The following is a 19,088-nucleotide window of genomic DNA, read 5'->3' on the forward strand; positions in this document are numbered from 1 at the left end:
CTATGGTATCATACAGCGTGACTAGTATACAGAGTAATACAGTAGGGTGTTTCGCGTCGGACTATTGCCTCGATCGCGACGAGTCTCTCCTCTCCCTCGCGCGCTCCCGCACCTCCTGCTTGTTCGGCAGTTCAATGTCCGGGTTGTTGGCCACCTTGAGCGTCTGCTTCTCCCGCAGCGCCCGGCTGACCTGCTCCGGCGACAGCTCCTCGCCCTTCTCCCCGGCCTCCTTCTTGAGCTGCTCCTTCATCCGACGCACCACGCCCGTGAACGGCTGGCCGGGGTAGAATTCGCCGCTCGCTTCCCACTCCTCGTCCGAGACGAGCTCCACGATGCGCACGTTGTGCTTGCCCTTTCGAAGGATCAGGATGCGGTCGTCGATGAGGAACTTGGCCGTCTCCTCGGGGAACCACATCTTCATGGGCGTCCACGAGAGGTTGCCCGGGACCAGACCGCGCGACTGTCCAGGCTGCGCGGCCACGTACGCGCCCTGCTGCGTGACAAGCCGCTGGCCGTCCGCGTTGCTGCTCGCCAGGCCTGTCGCGAAGAGTAGCTTCGCAGGCGAGAGCTTCATGACGGAGCGGGGCAGCTGGATGTCGCTCCGGGGCGCGTTGTTGGGCGTCACGATGCCGCTGTCCTTGGACGGCTCGTTGATGACATGCGGCAGGTCTCCGCCGAAGCGGAACTTGTGCTGCTGGGCCTCCTGCAGCGCCTTTTGCGACCCGTGTACGAGAGACAGGACCTCGAACGCGAGAGTGTGCTGGGCAACGCGCTTTGTCGGGTCCTCGCGATGCTCTACCATGGTCTCCTGGATCTTGCTCAGGGGCATGAACGTGAAGAGCCTGAGCAGCTTCTCAACCTCGTCGTCGGACCTCCGCATGAAGTAGCCGTACAGCTCGAAAGCCGACGTCTTGAACTCGTCGAGCCAGATCGCGTTGCCGGCCGTCTTGCCAAACTTGACGCCAGAGGCATCGGTCAGCAGGGGCACGGTGAATCCCATCGGTTCGTGCTGCCACTCGGTAGGCATCTGGGCGTAGGGCGCCTCCTCGGTTTCGCGAATCGTCTTGAGGGCGTCGATGCCGGCGACAATATTTCCAAACTGGTCGGACCCGCCGATCTGCATCTGGATGCCCAGCTTGTTGTACATGTGCCAAAAGTCCCAGCCCTGAAAGAGAGGGTACATGAACTCGCCGAGGGACATGCCGTCACCCTCAGTCATTTTCCTCTTTACACTGCAGGCTCTGTTAGCTCAGGCACAGCAAGGAAGGCAGCCGGGGGACTTGCGTGTCGCGGGTCAGCATCGGCCCAATGCGAGTATGCCGCGCCAGTCGCTTAGTGAAGTCGTAAATCGACAGCCCCTGGAGCCACATGTTGTTGTTCAACAGGTGGCGCTTCGCCGCCCAGTCCTTTTCGTAGCCGTACTTGTCCCGCAGCGAGACGACGTTGCGCCAGAGCCGCGACAGCTGGAAGTGAATCTTGGTGACGTTCTTGGAGATGTCCGAGTTGGACATGTGCTCGCGACTCGTCAGCCGGCCGGTAGGATCGCCGATGCGCGCCGTTGCGCCACCGAGAAGAGTAACGGCGGGGTATCCGTGGAACCACATCCAGAAGAGCGGCATGAAGGGCAGCAGGTGGCCGATGTGCATCGAGTCGGCGGTCGGGTCGACACCGACATACGCGCCTATCCGCTTGACGCGCATGATTTCCTTGATCTTTTCAGTGTTTCTGCCATGTGTTAGCAAAAAGGCAGAAATGGGCATGCGAAGACATTGACGCACCCCGCGACGTCCTTGATGTAGCCTCGCTCGTCGAGGACATCCCACACATGGCGCTGTTCTCCGTCTTGTATCCTTTGCGCCCGCTCTTCCCACCGTCGCTCACCGTCGGCAACCTTTCTCAGGTAGGACGTGGCAATGCCGCGAGCTTGATGAGTCTCAGCGTGCGTCCATGTCGGCCGTATCGAGTTGCATCGTGCGCCTGCTCGCGCTCGAGCTTGGGATACGCTCGCCAATGCGACTCGGGGCGCCATTGCGGCCGCGGGCGGGCAGCGCCCTCGAAGTTGGCCCGGCAGGGGATGAAGGGTCGGTGACTTCTGTTCGATGTGCCGAAACCGATTTTCGAGGCTGTGTTGCCGGGGCTGCGTGGTTCAGAGAAAATTCGACGGATCAATGCGACCCAACTCCGTCTGTACCTGACTGTCCTGCAGCTCTCCAAGTCCAACTCCAAAATATTCACATGCGACCAGCATCAGCTCAATCTTCAATTGCCAGCCAATGAGCGACGCGCACAGGGGCGCCCCGCGGAATCACGTTGTTGCGCGCCGGGCCATTCGGCTGTATGACGGGCGTCGGAAGGCACGCAGCCAATCAGCGAGCTCGCAATTCGAGATCCTCGGCAATGTCACCAAATCAACTGCATGATCCGTCCATCGCACCTGACTTCATCCACGCTCCCGACACCAAGCTGCTGCGCGCCGGCCTGACGACGACGACGACGCACGCTCCTATCCCCCCCTCCGCAGCCCGTCCGACACCGAATCGCCAGACGACATGGCGTCAATTGTGCGCCCCTCGCTGCTGCTGCGGCAGACAGCCCTGGCCTCGCGATGCGCCGCCCGCAATGCCTTCGCCAAGCAGCCCGCCATGAAGGCCGCTGCCCTGCACACGTCCAACAAGCGATCCGCCATCCTGCCGCCGGGACCCCGTGAGTCTCACCGAACCCTTTCCGGCGCCCAATCGCTACCCATCGGCCAGCCGCGTTGGCCATGGAGGTGGTAGTGGTGGCGGTGGTGCCATGGTGGTGCTATAGGTTATGCATGTGAGAATTGTGCTAACATGTGCCTGTCTGCAGAGAGAATTGAGGGCGGAGGTGCGACGCGACCTATCAAACAGCTGTTGCAAGCGCGCTTCAACCCGTCGAATCCGACGCTGAAGCCGCGCGCCACATGCTGCGTTCAAGAGTGTGCATGCTAACCTGCCGCAGTCAACGATCCCGCGCCCGTCCCCGAACCCAACTCGGCCCACGGCTCCTACCACTGGACGTTCGAGCGCCTCCTCGCCGCCGGTCTCGTCCCCCTGACGGTCGCTCCCTTCGCCGCCGGCTCCCTCAACCCCACCATGGACGCCATCCTCTGCGGCACCGTGCTGCTGCACTCTCACCTCGGCTTCCAGCAGGTTCTCATCGACTATATCCCCAAGAAGAGATACCCCGGCCTCCGCAAGGGCTTCTGGTGGCTGCTCAACGCCGCGACCGTCACCGTCGGCGTCGGCCTGTACGAGTTTGAGACCAACGACGTGGGCGTCACGGAGGCCATCCGACGGGTTTGGACTGCATAAACGGCTAGAGCGGGGACTATGGGTGTGCGGTGTGCGGTGTGCATGGACGGGAAAACGACTGGGATTGGATGTATGCGCGCGGCTCGCTGTCGCAGGGCGCCTGTATAGAAGTGTTTCGTTAAACAGGACAATGTATTCCCTTTGTTCGAATCGCGGTGTGCGCCTCGCGGGCTTAACCGCTCGCGCGGCTGGGACACCTGGCTCAATTGCTTCGGGACAAAATCGACTGCGCAACACTCTGCTAGTCGGATCAACTACAGACATGAATAGGTGCGTGAAACTTGCGTCTCCGCCATGCCTGTTCCTCTCTACCTCTGTTATGCCAACCAAAGAGTCGCCGACACGGATGACTCTGCCAGTTGAAACTATGTTCATGTAGCATCTCTGGCTTTTGCTTACACGACCCCGATCGTTTGATTGAAGAAAATTGTTTGCGACAGCTGCCTGGGGTCAATTTGGCCGACATGCAAAAGGCAGCAAGAGGCGGGAGCTGAGGGACGCCATTGGCCTATGCACCCGAGTGTCTCAACTGCCTACAGCAATAACGAACGCCGGCATCCTGATCCCAGCTGCTCCGACAATCGTACCACGTGAAGCTCCCGTGCATTCTGGTCTGAAAGCTGCCAGTTGAATGGAACCTTTGGCTCACCATGACCGTGAACAGGAAGACCCGTCGGTGACGGCACGGCGCAGCCAGGCTCCGCGAGATGCCTCGCAAGCGAAGTTATAAGTCGAGGAAACCCAATGGGTTTGGCTAGATCTCCCAGTACTAATGCAATTCACTGCGTTTCATGATTACGAGAAAGCCTTCAAAGACTTTGCAACGACTGCATATTTCTTGACCATGGCTCAAGACCCAGCGACCACCAGCGTCCCGTCAAGTTCAACGGGAAACCTCCTCGCCGCCGTGTCCGCCGCCCTCGCTGCCGTCGGCGACAAGGAGGTCTTTGCCATCGGCGGCAAAATTCCCGTCACAGGCGACACGAACCCCATCGTCGTTCGTTGGGACTCGCCCGCGATGCCCAGCCTTGGCCGCAAAGTCACTTTCCCCGTCCCGACCGACGAGCAAACCGCATTCGACCAGCTGTGCAGGGACTGCGAGCCCGCAGCGTTTGGCATCGGCGAGAAGGAGGTCTTTGACGAGGAGTACCGCAAGGCGGGAAAGATGGATGAGAGCAGGTTCTGCTCCAGCTTTGACCCCAGCGCTGACGGCGTCGTGGACACTATCGCGCAGGCGTTGCTTCACGGAGCGCGGCAAAACCAGATTGCTCGTGGGGTCAAGGCGCAGTTGTACAAGCTGAATGTATCAAGTCCTTGTCTCCCCCACGCAAGGTATACCCATAATGGCCGCTGATACAGAGTCGACAGGTCTATTCTGCCCCTTCTGGCAGGTTCAAAGCCCATGTTGACACTCCACGGGCAGGGAACCACATGGGTTCGCTTGTTGTGTGCCTGCCCTACTCTCACCGAGGTAAGCAACAGCCTTCTCTCCCTTTAGCGTCCACGAGGCATGCTATAAGGCTGCTGGAATATGGCTAAATGCCATCAGGCGGCGAGCTCGTGGTGCGCCACGGTAGACGAGAGACAACCTTCGACTGGTCGGGCGAGGACGCGAACGCCGTTCGCTGGGCGGCCTTCTTCTCCGATTGCGAGCACGAGGTCCTCGAGGTGACACAAGGCCATCGCGTCACCTTAACGTACAACCTGTACTCGGCGTATGGCCCCGCGCTCATGGGCCACCACTTCTCCGCGCTAGAGCTCGAGACGCTACATTTCTTTCGCGCTTTGCAGGAACTCCTCGACGCGCCAGACATCAAGTCCAGAGGTAAGGCTTGAAAAGTAGAGTACTCTTTACGGATGCTGAACGCGGGACTAGGCGCGACACTGGGCTTCACATGCACACACGCGTACCCACACACTTCCAACTCGTCGGTCAAGGACCTCGCACACTGCCTCAAGGGCCTCGACATGGTCGTGTACCAGTCCCTCCTTGCACTCGCCCAGTCCGCGCGTGTCACCGCCGTGCTGCACGATGCGAGAGACGAAGAGGACTTGCCTTTTGAGTACGAAATCACCTACCCCAGCTCGGACGAAGGCGAAGATCACACCATGGAACTTGCAGCCGAGGAAGAGGCTGCCCAGCCCGAGTACACGAGTCAAGCGATCCTCAACAACAGGACATTCCCGGAGCCTGCCGGTCCGTTCCGTGACCATGACTTTTACAACCATCACATCCTCGATCCACGGAGGATCGTCAACTTTGAAGTGCAGCCAGAGGATGGGAGGATGGTCACCAAGAACGCGTACGTTCGTCGGCCGGTGACCTGGCTCAACCACGCACCAGACGAGCAGACACCGAAAGAACTGGCCATCGCTTTCATCGCGGTAGGATATCTCCCCATTGGGCTCGGTCTCATCGTGCTCTTCGATAACATGTTATAGTACGGAAATGACCCTGGCCTGGGTGCGTGGTACTCGGCTGCGGCTATAACTGCCGAGATCATGCCCCGCGAGCTGGCACAGCCAAGCGCCTCGTCCTAGATACCTATGTTGATGGCAAGCCTGTCGTGTGAGCGAATCTGAGGCTTTCTTACAATGTTCCCAATAAATTTCAGTATACTATCCCATGAACATCACATTGCTATACATGCTGCTCCCATCGTAAACGTTGAGCGTTGGCTTAAACAGACCGAAGCCAGTCAGTTCATGTTCCATGCCATTGTTCATCACCTGCTAGTAACATGCTCTGCGGCCAGTCGTCTTGGCTACAGCTAATCGCATTGAAACGGCTTCCGCCACGCGTTCATTGAGAATACAATCGCAGCGGAGCAGGCTTCATGTGCCTGAGCAAGCCTCTCCCTTGTTCATTCAGCATCAGATTTGCCGGTTCAGAATTCAGTCAAAACTTAAATCCATGGAAGTATAAGTACTAGGCCAGCTGAAGTTCCGTGCCAAGGTCGCTACGCCAGCCCGAAAGCCGCCCCCCCGGCCGGCTCCTTTCCCACCTTCACGCAAACTGGCAGGCTGCTCACGACATGAAACCAGCAAACACGTTAGGTATTGGCATCGGCTGCGCCTCTAAGTCGGCCTGAGGCTTCCTAAAACAAACGAGCCGGGTTCCACCGTATGAATTCTGCTGTTTGCTAGAGCCACCTTAGCTCTCAACCTTACGAGTCAGTGAGCGGTTTGAGATAGAACGGCTACGCGCGCCTACGACGCCAGATACGCTTGCAAACGCCTCAGACGAGATCCGCACCCCCAGCAGTCTACTTCGCAAGAATGCTGATCACTTATCGAGGTGTTAGTAGAGGACCTCAACCGCATCGTGTAGCAGTGTGAAGTGATGCCCGGGCGAGATATGTACCTGTAACTATACGGAGTAATGAATCGGAATGGCTAAGTGTGCTTTCAGCTCGCCCTGGCGCTCGAAATAGTCTATTCCTCTAGCCGCATGAATGGTTCTCCGGATGTGATGCCATGCAAATTGTGCACTACAGGGGGCGCCCTGGGGTATAGATGGCCGCTTTCCCTCACCGTAATAGTCAGCTCGATGGATGTTAATTGGCATTCTCATGCCGCGGACATGGAAAACTCACGCTCGCGTACAGTCCCATTTCCGAAGGCTGCTAACTGAGTGGATCGCGTAAACGAGTGGACTGTCAACAGGTAATATCAGGTATAAAGTGCAAAACCCCAGCCGTGGGGAAAAAACAGTTCGTCAAGCTGATACTGCGTCATTTTAACTGACTGCCCGATGCTACAGACGGTATTATTCTATCAGTTTATCCAGCACGTATTTGAATCTCTTTCCACAGCACCAAGATGCGGCCCTCGACTCTACTGGTTGTCATGCTCAGTGCGGCCACAGGCGTATCTGCGGCGATTCGGGAGCCGACTCCGGGGAAGGACCCTCGTTCACCTGTAAGTCACCAGCTACGTAATGAACGAGGTAAATCTCAGGAAAGCTAATAGACATGAACTCACCAGTGTGTGAGTCTCACGCTGTGTGGTGGATGATGATAACTGCGTCCATATCTTGCGAGCTAAAACAAAGACGAACTAGAAAGTAAGCTTCGTCATGAGCGAATACTCAAAGCACTGCACTAAATAAGACGTGGACTTAGGGCGTATGTGAACCCCTCGAATTTGATGTCGCCTTGCAGCTACTGACTGACGCGATTGCGAGTTGGGTGGCAGTGTGTAAGTCCTTATATCTAAATCTAGCGATCCCCAGCCACGCAACTAACACCACTCATCTCCAGTTTTGCGCCGAGTACAAGGTAAACAACAGTTCTCCACAGCTCTATATATGCTCTGGCACAGAATTGACACGTTCCAAGTGTTCGTATCTGGGCCAAAGTGCCAACGTGACGAGCTGCCAGGATACCAATCGCTGTGTAAGTAATCGTCCCAGTGCGGCCCCCCACCCGTTATCATTTGCCCGTTCACCGTGCTAACGTGCGCTAATGGGCAGGCTTGTGTAAGTAAAGCCACGTTCCTATACCCCTAACAGCGCATGAACTGACCCGTCTTGGCCCGACAGACGGTGAGTTTCTCGACACATCAGTGTTATTTCGACGTCGAACAGTGTTGACGCTATTTGCGCACGATGCTGAGATATACATCGGCGAAAACAGGCGGTATGTAACCCCCTTGTAATGGCACCAATACTCCCTTGAGGCAAAATGCTGACATGGCCAAGTGCTACGTGAGTTTTCAGGTTACCAGAGGCTTCGTGTGCATCATGAAAGCTGACGCTCCGGAAGTGCGACAACGAGGGTAAACTCATTCGTCTTGAGGTACCCGACCAGAGGGTGGAGTAATTGTACGGCATCAATTGCGCCTCCCGTCTGAATGACCCATGGCTTTTTGGGGCACAGGTGCTAACGAAAGAGTCAGGGGATGCCTTCAGAGTCAGAACTGGGGGAATCTGAAGGCATATAGTGACCTGGTTTATGGGGCAGGCTATGGATCCATGCAAAAATGCAAACAGACAGTATCGAGTCTCTAGGGGCACATGCGGTCGTATTATCAGTGTGATCAGGGCACTCTTCATTCGTCGCTAGCGTCACAGACGCAGGTATACTACTTAATTCACACGCCGCTAAGTTTCATTTTCCAATCACAATTGCCAATCGTGATGTCGAGGACGCGGTGTTGAACGGCATCCTCTCCCAGACGCCTCACCCGACTCAGATCGTCAGGCTGGTAATCTCAGACCCGCCGATGCGGTCCATCTCGGGCGTCGGGGGCGGCAGGTTCTCCGTCTTGGTGCACACCCAGCAGCTGGCGTACATGTTGACCCTGTCGATGCACGCGCCGTCGATGCGCCCGCCGTGGCGCTTGGTCGTGAACCCGTGGCCCTCAAACACCTTGAGGTACCAGGGGCTCAGGGCCGAGGAGCGCAGCATGACGCGGCCGCCCATGGCGAGCGCGCGGTTCAGCTTGGTGACCTGCTGCGCCGCGGCCTGCGACCCCGTGTCGAACCAGTCCATGCTGTCCATGACCACGGCGACGGTCAGCGTCCCCGGGGTGATGCGCGCAATCACCTCCTCCAGCTCGTCCGTGTGGATGCGCAGCCCGTCGAGGGCGCGCGGGCGCGACAGCTTGGCGTGCGTCTCTGGGCGCAGGTACTCGGGGTGGCACTTGCGCGAGAACTTGCCCGCCATGCAGACGTAGTAGTAGGGGTTGTCGTCCGCGATGTGCGTCTCCTCGGCGACCGGGTCCAGCGTGTTGACCATGTAGTGCCAGATGGCGTGGGAGCGCGTGTTCTTCGCCTTGGGCTTGTCGCCCTTGACGAGGTCCGACTCGGCGTGGTCCGCCTCGATCATGGCGAGCTGGTTCTTGGGCACGCCCAGGGCGGTCCAGAGGAAGCTCTCCTGCGCCACGACGAGGTTGCAGACGAGCTTGGAGAGAAGCGCGGGGCGAATCTTCTGGCGCCAGATCTCGCGCTGCTCGTTGAGCGTCTTGGCCGTGAGGAGCTGCTTCACGGCGGTCTGTAGGCCGAAGAGGCGTGCCACCCACCTGAACACGCGGATGGCATGGCGGGAACCGCCAGTGTCGTAGAGGCCATACCCGCCAGCGTTCTGGAAAACATGCACGTTGTCGAGCCAGAATTGAAACGCGCGACTAGACAAATGAGGAGAAAGCTTGGACACCAAGAGCTCGCGGAAGTTGGAGTGTTTGCCGTCGCCAAAGATCTTCCAAAAGTCCTCGTAGGGAAGCGCAGTGTAAGCGGCCGCCTTGAGCTCCAGCAGGTGATTCTGTGTAGGGTTGAGGTCGACCGCGTGGACACGAGCCGGGCTCTGGGCAAGGTAGGAAAGAATGTTGTCTCCGGCCGAGGTGATTGCAAGGACCTTGTCATCCGGCCCCAGCTTCAGGAGTCGCTCATCAACGCGAGCATCCTCCCAGGTAAAGGCGTAGATGTACTCGTTGTTGAACTGCGTGTGCTTCTTCAGCTGGTCGTCGTAGTAGATGCGCCAGTGGTGGTTCTGGTAGAAGAAAGAAGGCAGAGGCAGGTTAGCCGACAGGTTCTGCGCGGCCGTAATGAACGCCTTGGAGCGGATCTCCGGTGCGGACCTCTCAATGGCGCGGGTCAAGGCGTCTCCCTGGTTGACCGGGTACAAGTACGGAGACTCGGTCGCCAGCGCGTCGATGCGCTCGATAATCTCGTGAGGCAGGCTGGACGGCGAAAAAGGCTTCTTGTGGCAGCCAACCCAGACGTAAAACGGAATGTAGCCCAGCGTGCGATTCCGGCCGTTCATGTTGAGGACCGTGCCAAACTTGTACTCGAGGTAGTCGCGGCGGCTTGGCTCCAGACCGACCCGGTCAAAGTCGAACCAGGCGCGCCAGAACACGCGGGACAGGGTATTGACGTGGCGCCCAACGAGGCCGCCGGTGTAGTTGCGGAACGAAAAGTCAATCTTGTTTTGGACATAAAAGTCGACAACACCCATGATGCCGTGCGGAGACAGCAGCGACGTAGTCGAGTCAATGACAGAATAGTAGTCGGGCTTCAGTCGACGCAGTCAGCTAACGGGGGCTTGTCGTAAAGTCGAATTGCTTCATGTTAGACTCACAATCATGGACAGGCTATAAGACATGGTGACCAGGTCGGCACCGCCGTGCTCCGGGCGCTGCTGCTTGAAGTAGCTGAGCATGGGAGAGCGAAGCGGGTTCTGCACCACCGGCATGCCACTCTCATAGTCCTCGAGCCGGAACTTGCGAGCGTCCTCGCAAACCACGGTGACATTGTTCCACCCAAGCCTCTGGAACCTCTTTCGAGCAACTTCGCAGAGGGAGGGGGAGAAGTCGACGAGGTAGACACTGGAGAAGAACTCGGGGACGTTGACGAACTGGGCCATGGCTTCAATGTTCCAGCCAGTGCCACCGCCGATCTGATCCCGGGCAGGTCACCTCATTAGCGGCAGTCGTGAGCGCGGATTTCTTTGTCCACCTACGTCAACCCAAATTCGCCTGTTCTGGCTCTTGCCAGCGGCCTTCATCTCCAGCGCCTTGGACTCGAGCTGGGCGGCGACGAGGCCGAGCATATCCTCGCGTCCATGGAGTAGGACCTTGCGAGTGGCGTCATAGGCGCCAGCCTGAGTCTTGTAGAAACTCTCGAGGGCATCCTGCTGGTTGGCCTTGGAGTCTCCCTGGTGCGGTTTGATGAAGGAAGAGTAGAAGAAGAGGAAGAAGGACTTGAACAGGCCAGGAGCGTCCTTGCCGTCCTTTGAGGGGGAGGAGAGGCGGGAGATGCACAGTCCGCCTACAAGGGCGAGTGCAATTCCAGCATAGAGGGGTCGGACTTCGATGCCAGAGGGCATAATGTTACCACCCTGAGGGGGGGCGTCAGTACAGCACGCGAGCGGAGCGCCGGCTGGATTGGGGCGGCGGGCGTACATGAGAAGCCATGGTATTCTCTCATTGTATGACGACAACGATGAGAGAGGTGCAATTGGTCAGCTCTGAGCCGTGTTGAAGGTGGCCTGGAGCTGTAGTATGGTTGAACGAGACCAAGAGGATGAAAGGGGGGACACGACAGAACGAGGGGCACGAGGGGTCGAGGGAAATACGGATGTATATACCGGGCGAGGGGTCGCTCGAGGGAATAAGGGTCATGCGCAGAATGGCAGCTTTGAGCCGAGAGGCTGGCGGCCCTTGTCCTTCGGGGAGATTCTGCATGTGTGTACTACAGGCAACATGCATTCTTCGGCGGCGGTCGGGCAGGGTCCTCGACGGTGGCCCGGGGGCTGTCGAGCGGCGAGCCGACTCCCCGATGCGGCGTAGAGCAGCGGTTACAGTACTGGCCTGCCATCCATGCGACGAGGACCCTTGGCTGATTCGTGTGTACCGTACGTGGACTTACACGAATACAGTACTGTACATGCCTTGCTGCCCTGCAATGGACGCGTGCTACAACCCGTGCACGACGCATACAAGACATCTCTGGATATCCCTGGGGCGGCCCCACCACCCCCGGGATCGTCGAGGATGGCCGGGGCCGGCACGGCGTGGGCCAATGGCTGGGCCACATGCTTGGGCAACGTGCTCCATCAGGAGGCTCGCGCTGGACGACTGTTGAACGCGCTGCGGTGCTGCCACGGGCGGCCAGCCATGCTAGGCGTCTGAACCTGAACGTTGCTGTGCACGAGCAAGTGTGGGTGGACAGTGGAGGGGCGCGGCGACATCCAGGCATCCAGGGGAGGACAACAAGAGGCTTCGAGTCAGGCGGGAGGCACCTCGAGGCTCTGAGTGTCTACTTCTAGACATGTTCGGCATCATGGTAGTGTTCCGTGGTTCGGAATGGTGAGCCTGGGGGGCGCTGTACGGGCACCAGGCTGAATGAGAGTTGGCGCAGGCGTGACGCTGGAAGACACCGCCCGGTGCTCTCTGCTGAACTCACAGCAGCGCAAGTTGGGAAGGAAAGAGTCGGTGGAGGGAGAGCAACCTGGAAGCACCTATCCATTGCCGCGATAGGCAGATCTCCCAGTGGAAGGACCCGCGGACGCGTGGGGTCCAGGTGCCACCACCTCCCCCATCGTACAACTGGAAGGTCCCGACGGTCCCCTAGCGCGAGCCTCACAGGCGGGCAGCAGCCGCCCCGAGCCCCCCAGATCAGGCACGGGCGCGCGCCTCCAGCCACCGAACCAATGGGACGGAGCCGGGCCACCACATGGAGCAACCGGCACCGCCGCACTGGTGTCAAGCACTTGGACGTGTTTGAGGTACGAAGTACGGTACGGTACAGCACAGTGCACCACCGCGCTGACATCATTTGCGAGCGGCCGAGCGATAATTGTTGAGTTCAGAGCCACTTTCACCCGTCATCAATTCTCAACCATGGGCAATGGCAGGGCAGGCAATTGTAAAGTACGCACGTCCAAGTTAAGCCGAGGCCAGCCAATGCCACACGCATGAAGCTCGTGATACGCCCAAAACGTTACACGGCATGTCGCTGCGTACAGGCAGTCATGTCCTTGCCACTTCCGAGGCAGTTGGTGGCGATGTAGCCAATTGTGCACACCCCAGACGGCGACGTCGAGGTCGTAAACAGTCCAGTAGCACAGCATCTCGAACGGGGCGACGGCATCTGCCGAGTCATCGGCGCAGATGACTAGGGCCATAACGGCCACCGGGAACGGCAAGAGCGAGGTGAACTTCATTAGAAATAAATCTGTCTCCGCGTGTAAAGGCCCCGACTAAGTCAGCCTCAGCTTAAAATACGTGAAGCGCCTTGACTCTGAGGACTTGTGACGTACGAGGCGCCGTGCACAAGTGAGGTCAACGTGAAGCCCCGGTGCCAGAGGTGATGAAGCTACACCCATCTCCTTGGGCGCCCGATTACCTCCAAGTCTCACTCGCGCACCTTGGAAACGAGCGTGGTTCCGTCCAATGTTGGGCATCGCGACAGCTATACGTGCGTGCTAGACGATCGAGTTGTGATCCTACCCACTCATCGTCCTCGTCCCACGCAATTCGAGCGCAAACCGCTCCGGCGTTCCCCGTTGCACCATACAATATGTGCACGCAAGCGCAGCCGCATACGGCAACCCTTTGCTGCTACTATCGTTCTGCTGCCATAGCCGCTTGCGCAGGCATGGAATCACGATACTCATCGGCGCGTATCTGCGGTAGAGAGGGCATGGTGCTGCGGGGCTGAAGGGCGCGTTTAACATCATCCGCTGAACAAAACTGTCAAGTTCACTTCTGGTCGACACCTGTCAATTTCACATGTATCACGATAAATTTGCTCGACAGTCTCACGTTAGGCTTCACACTGAACATCACTATCCTACAATCACCGCTTCAGATCTTCAATTATGGACACCAAGGATTCTACAAGCGACTTGATCCATGCTTTTCGTTCCGAGCGGCTCCAGTACCGTAAGGCTGACGAAACGGACGCGGACTATAAAGCCATCATCGCGAAAGTCGAACAGGATCCGGTTACACAAGCCCTCGCTTCTCCTGCTATTCTGCAGCCCAGGCGGCAGAAGGAACTCGACCAGTACGCCGAGAATCTTGCACGGTCATTATTGGGTGTGACCATATGCCTTCTTCCCGAAGAAGCGACCAGATTCAGGGCGCAAAGTGGTGTCGAAGTGGACGAGGACGGGGTTAACAGTCAAATCGTGATTGGCGTAATGGCTCTCGGTGGTGGCGGCATCCCTCCATCTGTTGCGCATCATAGAACAGCTGCACTTGGCATCAGAATTGCTAGTCCGTATCAGAATCGAGGTTACGGAAGGGAGGCGCTCAACTGGATGTTGGATTGGGCGTTTCGACATGCCGCACTTCACACCGTGAGCATCACGGCAGCGTCGTTCAACCCGCGTGGGATACATCTCTACCAAGAACTCGGGTTTAGCCTTGAGGGTCGGAGGAGGGAGACAATATGGTTCAACCGCGGGTGGCATGATGAGCTGGAATTTGGCATGACTGAGCGTGAGTGGGAGGAAGTGAGGCGCATTTCGGCTAGCGGACAATTGAGAGGTTAATTCCGTCTACCAGGAAAGAAGCCAGTAGCACTTGATCCAAGAGGACGATTTGTCTTTATAAATACAAATCGTCGTGGCAGCGGTTTGCACTTAATTAGAATGATGCAGCGAGTTGGTAGCGTTGACCCCGTGGGTACCGTTGAGCCTCCGGGTATTAAGCTAAAGTCCTGGCAATCACAGCGGATTCCTGCAAGTGGTTCGTCAACGCGACATCGAAATGAGTGCTACCGGGCCAGCCCTCGACCCTTTCGTGCGCTGCCCGCGTGCGGGGTTCAACTCTACAAGCATTCGCATTCCCGACGTGATATGTCGCGACAGAGTCCAGATCCAGTCTGAAGGAAACACCAGCTACGTGACTGCAGACATGCAGTTCAAGCTTCCGCCGTTCTCGCTCTGTCGGCTTCTCCATGCAAGCTTGACAGCTTGTTAAGCCAGTCGAACCGTCGTGGACGAATCAGTAAGGGTTAGGCTTCGCTGCTGCCGTGTAACCTGACCTGACCCCACCAGATGGCTTCGTGCCTGTGGGTGCTACCCTGACGAATGCGCCGGCGAATTGATTCTTCCGCCTCCGGCTTCATCGTTCCGGCGCGACGTCCGTCAGCGACGCATCAATCACCACACACGCCAATCACGAGCCGCGCTGTGACGTGCCAGCACCACCCACGACGCCTCTCGTCGACGCCATCCGCAGCAAGACATTTGACTTCACACCCGCCGCAGGACAGATCCATCTCCGTGTCGTGTCGCGTCGCATCGAGGCCACTATCCCATGATTTTATAAAGGGGCCCCTTCATTCCGCGCCACCATGGCACCCTCGAGCCAGTCGGGCCCCGGCAAGAAGAATGCCGCCATGTCCAAGCAGAGCCGCAACTCGACGCCGGCGCCGGCCAGCCTGCCGCCGACAGAGTTCTACGACCCAGACTATCTGAACACCAGAGTCATTCTTTTCTCCAACCTTGCCTATGACGATCTCGTCGATCAGGGCGCTTCCACCGCCACGGTTCCCGACTCCAAGAGCATCGACGTAATGCTCGACAAACTCAAGAGCCTCACCAGTATCATGGAGAAGCGCTCAACGTTCTACGACCGAGGCATGCGCCATCTCGCCGATGAGCGGAAGAAGCGCCCTGATGACGACTACATGCGTGTCGACGGCGAGCAAGAGGGCAAGAAGCACAAACACAAGAGAAAGAAGGGCTCCGAGTCACAGGGGCTGGGAGATGGCGGAGGTGAGTGGCTTCGTCCCGGCGCGTTGTCCTCCGTCATTGTGGCGGGCACCGGCCTGTTCAGTGAATCGCTTTGGCGCGCCAGAGCTAAATTTGCCCGCACAAACGAATAAGAGTGTAGCCGCAAACTAACTCTGCTTTTTCTCTCCAGAGCAATCATCACCGCTGCGAGACTCAAAACGAAAACACTCCCGCGACGGCTCCGCCAGCTCTTCCTTGTCGCCCATCGCCGCAGGCTCGCCTTCTGCTATGGACGTGGACAAGAAGCCAAAGGAAGACAACAAAGAGGAAGAAGACGAATCGAGCTCCGAAGACGAGGGCGCACCCCCGAGACGCGAGATGCCGCAGTCGCAAACCTTTGGCGAGGATCCCTCGACCTTCCCGGATCCTACGGTTTATGAGATCAAGGAGATTCAGCCGGGCATGTCGGACGAGGAGAAGAGGGAGATTTATTCCGTTGCCGTCTACCCGCGGAGCAACCTCGCGGACATGATTGCTGGTGACCCGCCCGACAAGGACTTCAGCAACGCAAAGCCCAGCAGCCAAATCAACTTCACCACCTTTTCGACGTACATCGATCCTTACTTTCGGCCATTTACAGAGGAGGATCTTGCATTCCTGCGAGAACGCGGCGACCGCGTATCACCTTTTGTCATGCCGAAACGTGGCAAGCGTTCCTACACGGAGATCTGGGCCGAAGAGGATGGCGCCATGGCGGTGGACTCGCCGCAGCAGGGCCGTGAAAAATTGCCGCCAAACCAGTCTCGAGGAACCATCGACAACATGACGGACAGCATAGGTGAGACGGACGGGCTCTCGATAAGCCCACTGGCGTCGCGCCTGCTGCAAATGCTTCGACCCGAGAACCGAACCCAGTCGTCCGACGACAAGACTGTCACTAACGGTGTCGTGAACGGAGACGTCAGCATGAACGGCGACATGAACGACGACCAGCCGCAAGTTAATGGCACAGGCGACGACAAGACCAACCCGCTGCCTCCCGCTACGTACATGTCGGAATCGTCCACGGAGGCGTGGAAGAAGGCGACTCATCCCAAGCTCGACTATGCACAAGTGGACGAACGTCTGAAGCAGGAGCTGAAGCACATCGGGTTCCTGCCGCAGGATGGCTTCGAGGTAGACTACGACGGCCACTTTGACGACGAGGTGGCCGGCAGGCTTCGATTCCTGCAGGAAAAGCTGCGGCAGCAGATGCTCATCAACGGGGCGCGCAAAGCGCGTCTGACGGAGCTGGTCCGCGAGAGGATGGCGCACCAGGAATACCAGACGATCCTGGAGGACCTGGATTCGCAGGTGCAGGCGGCGTACCTCAAGCGGACGCGGACCATGGGCAAGAGCAAGAAGACGAAGCGGCCCGGCGGTGCAGGCGGCGGCAGCCACGTGGTAGGCGGCGCGTCGGCCACGGCGAGACCGGGCATCGGCGACCTTACGAAGACGCTGATGGAGCGGAGGCGCCGGTGGATCGACACCATCGGGTTCCTCTTCGACGACGAGAGCCTCAGCAAGGTGCCGCGCGAGTCGGATCCCGACAGCTCCATCTTCAAGCCGGAAGACATGCAGCAGCTGATGAAGCAGGAAAAGAAGCAGTGGGACGAGGAGGTGGAGGAGGAATAAGGCGACGACTAGAACCGCCCTGCACACAGATGGGCTCGGCGTCTGACAGGGCTGGGCCTGCGGGTTGGGCGGCACTACGAAGTACACGGACTAGTTTTTGGAGAAGGGCGGCGTTTGGTGTGTCTGTTTGCCTGTTCATGCGCGGCGCTTGCCACGCCACGAGGGAATCCCGGGGCTAAGTAAGATGCGGCTCTGCCTCGTCGAGCTGGAGCGGGAGGCGGGCCGCGGGCGGCGTTTGGTGCGACAAGGATGTCTGCCTTCTTTGCGGGGGTGTTTCGGTTTGGGGATGTCACAAGCAGCAGCTGAGAGCAGAGCGCGTCAGTTTATTTGGTTGCACGACAGCGGAAGGCCCTTGGTACGGCCTGACGAAGCGCCTCCATTTTGTACTATGCAGAGCATCCATCACGCGTGCGGCGGGAGTGTCAAGGGGCCTATGCAGGGTTCGTGGATAGAGTATCAACAATGGCACTCCCTTCTGATTGCCCGTTACATGATGGTATTTGAGAGCGTTGTGCGACGTCGAGTCTCGGGCGCCCGATTCGATTCGATGCACCACCATTTTCCCGAAGCGTTTCTATGGGGCCCTCCTCCCCCGCCCACCCACACAACCCCGGCCCTGCCCGCGCCTACGAGCCAACAAAACAGGAGCCGTGTCCTGGAAAAGCGCGCCTCTGCGGTGCGTCGCGCTGTTTCGCAGTGCCATTTTCAGTCCTGTCCTGTCCCTGCACCCCGGACTCAGTCTTGGCAGCATGGCGTATGGGGGCCATCTTCCCCAATCAAGACGCCGTCCGCTGCGCCGGGGCGGCGACAAGGCAGCTCGGCCAACGTGGGGAGCCTGCCCGTTGATAAGGGACTGCTGCAGGGCGCCGGTTTTTTTCCTGATAAGTTCCATCCAACCTGGGCGTGCCGGGAAAGCCGTCTCGCCTCGCCGACTGCCGGTTCGGGCTGCGCGTGAGGTGGTTCCCCCACGAGAGGACCTGCCTGTTCAACAGGTGCCTGCCTGCCCTCGCAGATCAGATCGGTCTGACGGCATCAGACTCACCGCTCCGGAGGGGGGAAGCTCGACGACAGCCCCTCACTTTTTTGCCCATCTTCAGCCGTTTCTTGCCGTGTTTCTACTGCTGCTACTACCATCAACGGCCCGCCCGCCCGCCAGCCCGCCCGCCGGCGGCGAGTCGTCGTCGACTCCGGGGGCCCCCTTCGAGACAAAGACGTCCGATGGCGGCCAATTACACGCCGCTAGGTCCGACACTGATAACGCTAGAGCACCCCGGCTTGCCTTATCGCGGCCCGTCGATACCACCCTCACTCATGACTGTCAGTCAGCGTCCTCGGTGATAGGTAGTCGGCGCGTGGCCCGCAGAATTTCACACACGGGCGCGCCTGGAGAGAGAGCGGGATCAGAGGGTCTAACCCCCCTGATCTGGGGCGTGTCGGCGGGGACGAGACAGACAGAGACGAGAGGGAACCGGGTCGGCTCATTCAGGGCCACCATGCCAGGTCAGGCCAAGGCCAAGGCACAGGTGCTGGGGTCGGCTGGGTCGGCTGGGGGCGCCCGTCGTCGCCGAAAATGAAGCCCCAGCTCGGCCAAAAGCGCCGCGGCGTCGGGAATGGCCTCTTTCTAGCCAGCGCCGCGGGCACTGCGTGAAACCTGTCTCCCGTTTTTTGCTTCACCGTGGACTCTGTGCTCATTCGTTGCTGCTGCTGCTGCCGCTGTTGAATGCCTCTCCCTCCCCTCGACGCGTGCGTGCCTCCGTGCCTGCGTGTGTGAGTCTCGCTCGTCCACCACAAGACAGCTTTAGTAGCTCTCGCTCCGCCGCTGGCACCTCGCCCACCACCACCACCCCCCGGTCTCCCTCCCTTCGAGTGACGTACGAGTATACAACGCGCC

At 58.7% G+C, this 19,088-nt stretch overlaps 5 protein-coding genes across 5 annotated transcripts; 3 read left to right on the forward strand and 2 right to left on the reverse strand.

Moving 5' to 3' along the window:
* Positions 1 to 61: 61 nt before the first annotated feature.
* On the reverse strand, positions 62 to 2,029 carry PLICBS_004352 (tyrosyl-tRNA synthetase; the record flags this gene model as incomplete). The annotated part of the gene is made up of 3 exons (XM_018326918.2): positions 62 to 1,232; positions 1,369 to 1,725; positions 1,779 to 2,029. 3 exons carry the CDS (start codon positions 2,027 to 2,029, stop codon positions 62 to 64), a joined length of 1,779 nt encoding a protein of 592 aa, XP_018174380.2.
* Positions 2,030 to 2,549: 520 nt separating this feature from the next.
* PLICBS_004353 (membrane anchor subunit of succinate dehydrogenase, Sdh4) lies at positions 2,550 to 3,335 on the forward strand (the record flags this gene model as incomplete). The annotated part of the gene is made up of 3 exons (XM_018326917.2): positions 2,550 to 2,703; positions 2,851 to 2,868; positions 2,983 to 3,335. 3 exons carry the CDS (start codon positions 2,550 to 2,552, stop codon positions 3,333 to 3,335), a joined length of 525 nt encoding a protein of 174 aa, XP_018174379.1.
* Positions 3,336 to 4,179: 844 nt separating this feature from the next.
* PLICBS_004354 (uncharacterized protein) lies at positions 4,180 to 5,777 on the forward strand (the record flags this gene model as incomplete). Its single annotated transcript, XM_018326916.2, has 4 exons — positions 4,180 to 4,638; positions 4,704 to 4,806; positions 4,885 to 5,160; positions 5,212 to 5,777. The coding sequence occupies 4 exons, from the start codon at positions 4,180 to 4,182 to the stop codon at positions 5,775 to 5,777; spliced, it is 1,404 nt and encodes a 467-aa protein (XP_018174378.2).
* Positions 5,778 to 8,527: 2,750 nt separating this feature from the next.
* On the reverse strand, positions 8,528 to 11,249 carry PLICBS_004355 (uncharacterized protein; the record flags this gene model as incomplete). Its single annotated transcript, XM_018326915.2, has 4 exons — positions 8,528 to 10,348; positions 10,415 to 10,732; positions 10,796 to 11,173; positions 11,238 to 11,249. The coding sequence occupies 4 exons, from the start codon at positions 11,247 to 11,249 to the stop codon at positions 8,528 to 8,530; spliced, it is 2,529 nt and encodes an 842-aa protein (XP_018174377.2).
* Positions 11,250 to 15,141: 3,892 nt separating this feature from the next.
* PLICBS_004356 (transcriptional regulator) lies at positions 15,142 to 17,197 on the forward strand (the record flags this gene model as incomplete). Its single annotated transcript, XM_018326913.2, has 2 exons — positions 15,142 to 15,565; positions 15,714 to 17,197. 2 exons carry the CDS (start codon positions 15,142 to 15,144, stop codon positions 17,195 to 17,197), a joined length of 1,908 nt encoding a protein of 635 aa, XP_018174375.2.
* Between the last annotated feature and the right edge of the window lie 1,891 nt (positions 17,198 to 19,088).

The sequence above is a fragment of the Purpureocillium lilacinum genome (genome assembly GCF_023168085.1).
Source record: "Purpureocillium lilacinum CBS 284.36 DNA, scaffold_3, whole genome shotgun sequence".
In the NCBI taxonomy this organism is placed as follows: Eukaryota; Fungi; Ascomycota; class Sordariomycetes; order Hypocreales; family Ophiocordycipitaceae; genus Purpureocillium; species Purpureocillium lilacinum.